This window comes from Quercus robur, chromosome 10 (genome assembly GCF_932294415.1).
Source record: "Quercus robur chromosome 10, dhQueRobu3.1, whole genome shotgun sequence".
In the NCBI taxonomy this organism is placed as follows: domain Eukaryota; kingdom Viridiplantae; phylum Streptophyta; class Magnoliopsida; order Fagales; family Fagaceae; genus Quercus; species Quercus robur.
The window spans coordinates 38,423,782-38,435,676 of record NC_065543.1 but is presented as its reverse complement, the minus strand read 5'-3'; the positions used below and the strand labels follow the sequence as shown (position 1 = coordinate 38,435,676).

The 11,895-nt window shown below is 32.8% G+C and overlaps 1 protein-coding gene across 1 annotated transcript; it reads right to left on the bottom strand.

Moving 5' to 3' along the window:
* Positions 1-202: 202 nt before the first annotated feature.
* LOC126703006 (respiratory burst oxidase homolog protein A-like) lies at positions 203-8,626 on the bottom strand. The gene is made up of 14 exons (XM_050401890.1): positions 8,005-8,626; positions 6,738-6,894; positions 6,533-6,581; positions 6,246-6,359; positions 4,548-4,952; positions 3,531-3,917; positions 2,948-3,043; positions 2,667-2,782; positions 2,326-2,428; positions 2,055-2,237; positions 1,821-1,952; positions 1,467-1,595; positions 601-679; positions 203-430 (listed from the first exon to the last, which is right to left on the bottom strand). Exons 1-14 carry the CDS (start codon positions 8,411-8,413, stop codon positions 321-323), a joined length of 2,469 nt encoding a protein of 822 aa, XP_050257847.1. The 5' UTR covers positions 8,414-8,626; the 3' UTR covers positions 203-320.
* Between the last annotated feature and the right edge of the window lie 3,269 nt (positions 8,627-11,895).

Below are 11,895 nucleotides of genomic sequence, written 5' to 3'. Positions count from 1 at the left end.
ATGAGTTTTGCATTTTCGATGCATTGTAACCAAAATTAGAATCCTCAAAACTAGATTATTTCAATATTTCTTATCTGCCCTTGTACCACCTGCAAGCTGCAACTCTCAAATTACAGCATCTTGTTATTTTTTAAATTTTAACTGAAAAAATCCTTCTGGTTGAAGCTGCATGGGCTTGTCTTATAGTCACTAAAGCAGCATGAGAGAGAAAGAGAGAGAGCATCATATTATGATAATATACAATTCAATCTTAAGGGCATTTTATGGCCTTGTCATTGGTGGAATTGGTACAACACCCAATAGGGTGGTTATGAAAACATTTAATAGTTCTCCTTGTGAAATACAAATCTAGTAGAGGTTTTGGTGGAGAATTTGATGCATAACCTTTCCAACTCTTTTGCTAAAGCTGATGGCCCACAGTAGAAAACCCCTATAATCCAAGCAAATTCACATTTTCAGTATTCACTATTCAGCTATAAGGACAAAATCCTAGAAATATCTTTTTGGAAGAGTTGATGACCAACTTGATGGGAATTATTATCTAGACCCTTTTAAAAGTTAAAGAGGTTAAATTAAGATGTACTCTTTTTCACATCTTACCAATCTTTGTTCCTCTGTGTTGACGAGCCAATTTTGAGAAAATGTTAAACCAGTTTGGCCGGGCAAAATGTGTGTGTCCCTGAAAAGTCCAAATTGATGAAAATAATATTATAAATTCAAATAGGTTTTCCTAATCAATATAAATGTACATTAAAAAGTACAGGTTACTGTGGTTGGTGTCTGAATATTCTAATCAGGTGCCATGGCACAAACTATTTGGTGTGTGTCTCCAAGGAGTAGTTGAGAATCTTAAAAAAAAAGGGGATCTTTCAAGTTTGAATTAATTTTCAAGCAGGTAGGATATTTCTTTATATATATATATATATATATATATATATATATATAAACAAAGTCAATAGTTAAAAAACTTAAAATAAGTGGGAGTGTAGTCATTTAAACCTTGGTTTTTATAAAAAAGACTAAATAATGTCATTGATCTACAAAACTGTTAATAAGTTGATGTATTTAACATGCATGCGTTAGAGAAAAGTTGAGAATGTTAACAATGGCACTAATTGTATGGTTTCTCTCTAGGCAGGTGTTGGGAATCTTTAATAAAAAAATATGGGATCTTTCAAGTTGGAATTAGTTTCAAGCAGGTAGGGTGTTTCTTAATATATAAAATAAAAAGAAAAGGATAATAAACAAAGTCAATTGTCAAAATAAGTGGGAGAGTGGTGATTTAAACCTTGGTTCTTATAAAAAGACCATACAATGTCATTGAGCTACAAAGTTGTTAATAACTTGATGTAGTTAACATGCATGCACCAAAGAAAAGTATCTAATGAGAATTTGTAGAACTTCATTAATGATTATGTTGGCTAAACTTACTAGCAAAAATGTTTTGGATAAATAAGAAATCTTACCGGAGTCCCGGAGATAAAGTCAATTCCATTCTTAGCATGATACAAGGCTTGAATTGCGCTTATTAATGCTGATCGCACATCTCCTTCTTGATGCACATTTGTTAGGAAGTTATGCATCTCTATAACAGACTACATGGCCATTAGTGAAATTAGAGTGATCAAAATATTTTATTTTATGAATTTGACAATGAATATAATATGACTCTGAATTTTAAATAACGTGACTACGTTGCATCATTCAAAATTTTAAATAACGTGACTCTGAATATATTTTTAAATTTGTGAAACTGGTATTTAATCTATACCATGAAAATAAATCCATTTTGATGATAGATATTGAAGATTGGCATGTACCTGCTGTTGGTTAGAATTTGATATCTCCTTCATGACATCTCTAAACCAGTCAAAGGAGCTTTGTTCTCTTGTAATCCAATAAAGATAGGATTTTAATGGACCTTTTTTTATGCTACAGTCTCCGCAACCAGTCTTTTATGGGGCACAACATAAATTTATCAGTGACCAAAAGATGGAATTAGCAAATGAATTTTTCAAGCACATAAAACATATTGATCCAAATGCAAAACTTACATGATCAAAATGTGCCTTTGGATTACTGTTAGCAACATCTTTGAGGATGCTCATAAAAGGTGTGGCTCCTATGCCAAGGCCAATTAGCACGACAATATCATATTTGACATGGTCTTGAGAAGCAGCACCATAGGGTCCATCTATGTATATTCTTGGGCACTCCTTTGGCCCAGATGATTTAGCCTACAAACTCGAAAGTAATGGAACATTTATGAAATTGTTGTTGCAACCTTGTATAGAAATAATTCCATCCCTTCTCTTCAATCATTACCTCTTGGAAGAGATTGTATATATGATAACTCCAATCTCCAATAGTTCTAATATGCACACTTAGGTAGTCATCTTCTGGTCCTGAAGTTAAAGAGAATGGATGCCTGAAAAGAAAATGAAGATAGAAGAGAAGTGTACCAAATTGAAACATTACTTTGGTGCTCCAAAGTTGGAAGAGGTTGGGCAGTGTAAACAAGCAAATAACATAAATTAGTGCACTTCATAATGTAAGGTCAGTAATGGTTCAATGGCTAGGGGCTATCCAAACTCGACCTAAATTTGTTGACAAATAGAATAAAAAGTCTAAAAAGAAAAACAATAAGATGAATTGTGTCAAATTACCATTCAAAAGGTGAAATGTGAGGGCATTGAATGAATATGTACATGCCACTATGGTACTTAAAACCTTCTGGTTTTTGCAATTTGAGGGACACAACTTTTCCTGGATAAATACTTGCCTGCATATGTATAAGAAAAAGAAAAAATAAACACAACATAATGGTGATTAAGCAGTTGTCATTAAAGCAGAAATAAGTCATTGCAGATTGCATTGAACAGTTGCCAAAATTATGAACTTTTGTACCAAATTTTCTTCCAAACAGGACAACGATATTAATATATACCTTCAAAATTTCCACTTCATACAACCCTGATCTTATGGCTCGAAAGATTCGCTCACCAACATATAATAAAACGGGAATGGCTATGTACATCCACGTCTACATAAGTATAGATTCTTAACATTAGTACTATTAATCTAAATTATAATGCAAAAAAAAAAAAAAAAAAAAACCCATTGCAACAAAATAGTAAAAATTTCAATATATTTTATCATTTACACGATACATGATATATAAATGATTGCCTCTAAAAAAAAAATCCTATCCATTTCTAGTGAAATAATGAAAGGCAAATTCATAGTTAAGATTTTTGCTTTTTATGGACATGGGTTAGTTCCAATGCTCCCGTATATAGGAGCTAACATGATGCGGATACATGGCAAACTCCAGTGCATAGGAGCCGACATGATGTGGACATGTGGCAAATTCCAATGCATTGAAACTGACATAATGCGGTTTCAATGCATTGGAGCTAACCCTTACCCATTTTTTATATCTAACTAAGTATATCATTACTAGTTAAAACTTTAGAACATAGTGCTTAATCCATGACTTGATATCGTAAATGCTAATGAGATAGGCTTACCGTTTTTTCATTTAGTTTGTCGGTTAGGAAGAGGAACAAGGAGTGAATAATGAGCAATGCATAGACAAGAATGAACAAGTGGTGCGAGTACCAAAAGGTGTTATATCCAGTGACCCTTCGGACAGACCTTGGTAGTGAAGGTGATTGGCGTCTTGGCCACTTTGTTGCTAGTGAAAATGCGATTGTCATTAATATGACCATTGCAATTCCTGTTGCCACCTCTGTAGTGCACAATATCTCAATGTATGATGGTTGATGGTACCCAAATCCAGCAGCTATTGTTTGCCGGAACAGTGTATGGTCTGATTCACTGATTCTTGGGAAATCACAAGCAAGGTGTGTACCCCCATGTAGGATCACACCTATTACTATCGCTCCTGCAATCATCTACACCAAAAAGTTTCTTGTTAGTATACTCTACAAAGTTGGTGTACAATGCATGCAGTTTTTGGTTATCAATTTTATCTTAATTTTTCCATTTTATTCAAATTTCTAGTTGTTTTTCTTTAGAATTTTTTTCATCTCAGTTTCATGTAAAAAATAATTTTTCTAAATATAAAAAGTTCTGCTTCAATTTGGTTACCAATTTGGCATGCTAGCTGTATTAATTGTCAAGTCATGTGTATTATTCAATCATATATTTGTAAATTTGACATGCATTGCATAAAATATAAAGCATAACATAACGTTATGAAGTCTATAGGATTATCAAACCTTAGCCTCATAAATTAAATATTCATTCCCAACCAATTTCAAATATTCTTTTTAATAGATACAGGATCATTTGAATTTGAAATCTATAATGTTTGTTCAATGATAATTATTCTTTATTATCATATTAAAATAACAACATATTTCTTTTTATTATAATTGAGAATATGGAATTCAAACTAGAATGTGTTTCTTTTTATTGTAGTTAGGATCAAAGTAAATTTTTACTCGGGTAAAAGATTTTACCAATCGAACTAACTTGAACTCACCAAATAGAAATGACTATTTATTTAAATGCCACATTACCTTGTGGTAGTTGATATTGTCGTTAAATGGAACAATGGAGTTGATCCACTGATGTTTGCGAAGCCATGTAACTGTGTTACGGCAAACAGGTAGGAGAATCAAAGCCATGTTGAATTTTAAAGTTTCCGCAGCACCCTTGGCAGTGGAGAGGCAATAGCCCATGATTTCAAAAGCTGTTCTATGACGGTATTGAATGAATTTCCAAGCAAAGAGAGCAAAGCACACAGTTAACCAAAGCAAAACAATCCATGCACGTCGCCAATAGGATCGAAATAGTACTTCGGCCTTTGACAATGGTTCTTGAAAGGGGTCATTGTGATAAGGAGAATGTGTGATTGATAATTGATTGTTTTGAATTGAGCCCCTTGATAAGTATACTTTAAAGAGAGTCTTGAATTGAGATAGCTGCAATATATAAAAAGTTGTGTATCAATTAGGTCAAATATAGTGATATATATATTTCACAAAAAAAATAGTGATATATATTGTCTAGTTGGCAATCAATAGCATATAAAATCCCTAATATTGTGTGTATGTTACATTTAACTTGGTTAAATATATTGCACTAAAAAAAATTGGCTACAAACCGATTTGATTCATTTGAAGTTTTCTTCTTCCGACCTACCATGTGACAATTGAAAAGATTATTAATGCGTAATTTTAGTCCTATAATTTTGTTAATGATTTATATGACTTATTTAAACAATACACAAGAATAGTCTTATAAATTAGAGTAATGATATGTCCACAACATTTTTATAATAAATCCTATGTAACAAGTTGTGGGGTCCAATAATTGATGGGCCAGGCCCACTTGCTGATGGAGAGTTCAAAGGCCTAAGCCGAAAAAGGTCATGGCCCGAGCTCAAGAATAATAAGGCCCAATTGGCCCGGAGAAGCAGCCGAGGACAGTGCAGTCCTCGGCTGGCCCAAAGATCCACCAAGAAGAGGGGCAAAACGGTAAAGGTACATGCTTGGAGGGAAATCTAAAATATCTAGGAAAGGCTGTCTTTACCATCTTCCCCATGCATATCTCTGCGCCTAACAGAGCCTTATCCTTTAACTTTATTAACCACTCCCAACAACTTTGGGTTTGGATTGACAGGACAAGTATCAGTCGTGGAAATGTCGACCCTACACGTGGACGAAGGAAGTGAATGCAGACTAATATAAAAGAAAAAAGTAAGTAATCTAAGGGGGGGGCCAGACGACTGGCCAGGAGAGAAAAAAGGCTCCCAGCCTACCTCCAGAAGAAAGGCTCCAAGGGTGAAAGCGTTTAAATCACATGTGAACGCCACAAAAAAAACCCATCGCAGGGTAACCGAGGCTTAGCCTTTCGAACCCACTCTCTACAAATGATATTGTATGGGCCCATTCATGCGCGGACCCAACCTTACCGCGGTTCGTTGCGGGACGTGACCCTATACAAGTTGTTATTGGTGGGGTAGAAAAGTAATTTTAGTGGTAGGTTCAAATTAAAACTAATAAAAATTAACTACTTATGATTTATTGTGAAAATATTGTAGAAATAGCATTTCTCTATAAATTATCATGTAATGAATTAGAAAAGTTAACTCAAAAGTGGTTTTGAGACAAACTTTATTCTATCTTAATCCCAATTATTAGAATAACTCAACATATCAATTAAGAGGGTATCTTAGATTATTAAGTTAAAGAGTGAAGTTGAAATATTGGTACCTCAATGTAGCCGAGGTTTTCAGTGTCAAGCACTTCCATGATCAAAGTGGCATAGCATTCTGCTTCCTCGTGAGTCAAAGACAGCTTATTGGTGGAAGCACTTAACAAAATAGTCTGTAGAATTGTCCAAATTTATATGAAATATTGAAAGATGAACAGAAATTTATCGTCCCAAACTTTACATAAAGTCCAGCTTACTTAAAATTTTCTAAATAAACTAGATTAAAAAAATAAAACAAAGAATATAAAAATATAATTTGGTGACAAACTGCTTTTCATGACATTACCTGCTTAATCTCCATCTTAGTAATTCTTCCATCCATGTCTCTATCACACCTGCAAAAATTACAAAGGAAAAAAAAAGTCTTTCCTGTAAGATATTGTAAAATGCCAAACTATTGAAATATTGTGAATAGAATCAAACTTTTTTTTTAAAATAATTTTTATAAATGTATAGATTACACAATGGAGAATTTGAATGAAAACTATTACATGTCAAAGAAAATTCGTATTCTTGAATCGAAGAAGGGGTCCATCATACGACACCAGAAACAGTGAAGCTCACATTTTGTGATATGAAATTTCCAGTCCCTTGTTCCTCTCAGTGCCCTTAATAGCTCATTAGCAAATTCGGGGGATTGTTGCATCCCTTCCAATTCGAAAAAAAAGAAAGAATAAGTTGAGTTAGTTCTTCAAGATAAAATACAAGCTGTTTGTATATGTTAAATTTTTTTTTTCAAAAATAAAAATTCTCTTTCAGAAATTCGAATTATAATATGAAGAAAAAAGAAAGAATCAAATAAAGAATGGAGTAATATAATAGGAGAACATGCATGCTGGCGGTCTAGTGTAGTGGGTGCGTTACTTTGCCATTGGCAGCAATTAGCTAGCCAACCACAAGGCAAGCAAAGTTGAAAGTTTATATATATATATATATATATATATATATATATATATATATTACTATTTAATAATCAAGTTGGACTTTTTTCTTTCAACATTAATGGGAGAGTTCTATATAGAGGCATTTATTCTCTCACGTATATTTTTTCATCCACTTCTGACATATAGACATTTCAATATCAATTATATATACGTGTATAAAATAATGGATATAAATGAATGTAAAAAAATTTTGAAAATAAAATATGCTCAAAGCTTAAATTTATATGTCAACCCATGATGTATATGACTATATTCCTCTTCAAGACTTTAAAAAGGTACTTTTGGTACTACCAAGAGGGGTGGCCTAGTGGTCAAGGTGTGTGATCGTTGTCTTGAGGTCCCACATTCGAACACTAACGGGAAGTGAGGTTGCCTCTTGCAACACCTAACTTCTGATTTATTAGCTCTCTCGTGGGACTAGGATGAGGTTTATGATCACTCCCAACTACAGTAATTATAGCTCAATCCAACATTCTTTAGTAGGGAGTCCCTCTATGATCATGCTCAGAAGGGTGAGTCACAATAGTCACCCCCTTCTTGTTAATCCCTCTCCCTTGTGTGTTTGTTTTTCAAAAAAAAAAAAAAAATGATATGAAAATAGTTAATGTCATTTTAACACCATAATAAATAAATATTTGAAGTAATATTTTTTTTTTCTTTTGTGATTGATTACTCATTAATTTTGTAAAATTTATTGCACTTTTTTTTCCACACAATTTCAGTAAGATCGGAATTCATTGCAATTGAATTTAGCTAAGGGAGTTGATTTAAAATTATTACATAAATTTCCAAATATGATGTTTCTCACTCTCACCTATACAAATACCGAAATCTGACCATTTCATGAGCGGTTCAGGGCCACTATTCTGAGTGAAGGCGAGTTGATTGAATCTCTCCTCCACGTTCTTCCACTCCATCCCACCGTTGCCCATGATGTCAATGAATCTTAGCTCTTCAATATTATCAATGGCTGACTCAGCAGCCATAGAGTACACCTCTCCATTTTCAAGCAACTGATCATCATCATGATTAGTCCCATGATCATATGGTGGTCTGGTTCCTTGAGGCTTTGTCTGAACAGGAGAGAAAGAACGAGGAACAATAGTAACATTATAACAAGAAGAAGAAGATGTTGGTGATGATGAAGAAGAAGATGAGGATGACAGTGAACGAGCTGAGATAGAGAGCTCTTGGTTGGGTTGGGACTTCACATGCGTCTCCATTGATGGGTATCTTAGTATTATTTGTTAAATTTTGATGGAAAATCTAATGAGGGGTGCATGTAATAATGGTGAAATGTAGACTAGTATGTTCTTGAAAGAAAAAGAAGATGAATAGGTTTTTTAGGATAAGTGCTCAATGAATGCACGAATATTGTTGGATATATACGTGAATATGGAGGAGAGAGTAGTGGTATTTTGGTTTCTTAAGAGCTATAGCTAGTTATAGAAATGGTTGTTTTTTTAATTGATTTTTTCGTGGGGTTTGCTTGGCTTGAGTGGTTGAGTATGAAATGGAAAGTTTGACGATGAGATATATGGAAAGATTAAATTTGTGTGTTTGGTTAGATGCGGGCATGAATAAGACATGTAAGTTAAGTAAGACTTATGTTTTAATTCTTGGAGGCCAGCGGAGAGAGATGCGATATAGAGAGAGCAGGTGATCAAGTTCAAGTACTAAGTTAAATGCATGAAAACAAAAAGGTTGTGAAATGTGAGAGAGAGAGAGAATATTATAGATAACCCATTTCTAGTCTCTTCTCTTGCAAGAGATTATGAGCTGTATTTGGTTTAGGTGATGGAAAATTATTTAGTAACCCTGGTTTTCATAGCTTTATTTTGCAAGTTTCTTTTTTTCTCTCTAGTTTTGCACATGCATTGCATCCTAAGAGGGGCTCTTAAGATTGAAGCTTTTGTTTTTTCTTTTTTGAGTCGGAGATATTGAAAGGGATTGTGCACCTACATATCTGGCTAGTTTGGATCTAAACTAGGTCAGAAATAGGGCTGGTTTGATTAAATGAAAAAATTGGAAAACTGCTATGTGGACTTTAATTAAAGGTTTCATCCTTAATGGTTGGTTGAATCGTTCCTAGCTAGGTATATTCTGTACTTCCTAGTTCCTAGCTTCTTGTATTATTGTATATATTTGCATCATTGACATATATATATATATATATATATATATATATTCATATACTTAATTGATTAATTATATGATTACATGCTTCACCAAACCTTCTTTGATGTAGTTGAAAACCATGGGTTTAATATGTGTGAAACTACAATGGCTTCACACCATATGCTCTTTTGCTTTGGAATGTGCATCAACCCCGATATTTAATTTAGTCTCCAAAGAAAACAAGTTCGGATGACATCAAGAAAGTGACCAGAATATTGCAGATTATCAAGCTAGCTAGCTACTTGAACACATTTATTTTGTGAAGCTATTTTAGTATGGTGATAATGGCATCAAGTGCTGCAACACGAATTTTAAAATATTCTCTAGTTAAACATATAAAATCAGACAGATTAAACGTTCACAATTAAAAAAAAAAAAGTATTATGAAAATTATTATAAATCAAATAGAATTGTAATTTTTCATTGATTTTTATTATTAATACAGTGAATAATAATGTAGTTAAATTTTTTTTTTTTTTTTTTTGAGAATCTAGGGTCCTATATTTCTAAGATACAATAATGTGGACGAACTTAAATTAACAATAATGTGGAAGAATTCACGAATTCGTTGTCAATACCTTTAAACATTGACAGTGAAAAAGTGTAGCAAATATTAATTTGTAGAACACACTGTATAGATTATATAGAACTAACATGTAACTCATGCAAACATATATATGGATATAAAATTAAACACAATTTTTATTATAAAAATATAAATAATTAGTCTAATTATTAAAAAATTAGCATGTAACACATGCATACATATAGATACATTTAAAATTAAATACAATTTTTATCATAAAAATATAAATAATTAGTCAAATTATTTTTTTAAAGTAAGCTTAATTAGCCACATATTAAAATTCTTACTTAAATTTAATACTACTTATGATCATTTTTTTCTTCTAATTTTTAATAAGATAGAACGTGTGGTGATCTTTATTGTGTGGTGATTTTTATTGAGTATATGTGATTGGTTTTATTTATTTATTTTATAGTTCATTAATATTAGGTTCTTAGTATTTTGAAGTCATGAACTCATTTGATATAAAAACTAAAAAATTTAAGTGGACACATGGCACAAATTTAAGTAGATAATTATTGTGTAGTTCCCACATAAATTTCAACACATGGCGCAAAATTGGATTCTAATTTCAAATTCTAATTCAACTTTCTCTAAGTTTTACGTGTATATATATATACTAGCAGAAGAAATTAGAAACAAGTTTTTTTTTTTTTTTTTCTCTTTTTTCTGAGAATGAAATTAGAATCAAGTTCGTTATATATGTGTGTATTTCTTTTTCATATTCGTTTCAATCCTCTTTGCATGGCTTTATATATGACAGTTGACGATGTTACAAAAGTCATATATTTATTTCGTATATACTGAAACAAAATATATGCAATGGTTCCCTAATAAGTCCCACTCAACTTTAGATTAAAGAAAGTATAGTGGTTCACCAAATAACTCCTTATCACAAAAAAGGACATAATTAATGGTTCACCAACCCAGAAATACACAACTCCAATAGCGAAAGATACCGATCCGTGACTCAGTTCAGCCACTGCTACCGCCAGGCAAAACGGTGTGCTGATATGTTAGCTAGAATAGGTGCTGATGATCAAGAGGCAGATTTCATTTTGTTTTCTAGTCCGCCTGTGGACTTGTTTAAGGCCTTGGAGGATGACAGTAATGGAGTTTATTTCAACAGACTTTATACTGTTCTTGTTGTTTAGTTTTTAATGTTATAGTCGTTTTCAACCAAAAAAAAAAGAAAAAGAAAAAAGAAAGATACTGATGCGTGGCTCAGAGTCAAAGTGCAAAATCTTTAGATTATAATATAGATTAAAAAAAAAACTACAAAATCTTTAAATAAAAGAAGACAATTTTACGTAATTTTTATAGAGCAGTACAAATTCGCACATGAAGGAGGGGGAATGAGATTAACATAAGAGTACATTATAAATTCTACTAAAAAATTATAATTACTTTTAAGAAAGAGTGTGACAAATTATATTACACACGCAACACACCACACGCGAAAATTGGCTTAAATGCGAGCCGAGAGAGATAGATGGTGGTGATTTGTGATGAGATGTTGGCATGCATGTTGCATCAAGGTCCATAGCCAAAGAAAAAACTTGACTATGTGATCATAGTAATGTATAGAATGAGGCTCTTATAAGCACACAAGATGGGGTGCCCTTTAGGGGTCAACTCAATATTGTAATTGGGGTGTGCATGTGTCGGGTTGGTGATTTGTGATGAGATGTTAGCATGCATGTTGCATCAAGGTCCATAGTAAAAGAAAAAACTTGACTATGTGATCAAAGTAATGCATATAATGAGGCTCTTATAAGCTCACAAGATGGGGTGCCCCTTAGGGGCCAACTCAATATCCTAATTGGGGGTGTGCATGTGTCAGCTGGTTAGTGATTTGTGATGAGATGTTGGCATGCATGTTGCATCAAGGTCCATAGTAAAAGAAAAAACTTGACTATGTGATCAAAGTAATGCATAGAA

What these genes read in the sequence shown, in the direction of transcription:
- LOC126703006 (XM_050401890.1), bottom strand. Translation starts at nt 8,413, where the DNA reads ATGGAGACGCATGTGAAGTCCCAACCCAACCAAGAGCTCTCTATCTCA. An exon ending in ATGAAGTGGAAATTTTGAAG is followed by an intron (nt 2,783 to 2,947) that starts GTATATATTAAT and finishes ATACATATGCAG; the next exon opens with GCAAGTATTTATCCAGGAAA. An exon ending in TATACAATCTCTTCCAAGAG is followed by an intron (nt 2,238 to 2,325) that starts GTAATGATTGAA and finishes TCGAGTTTGTAG; the next exon opens with GCTAAATCATCTGGGCCAAA.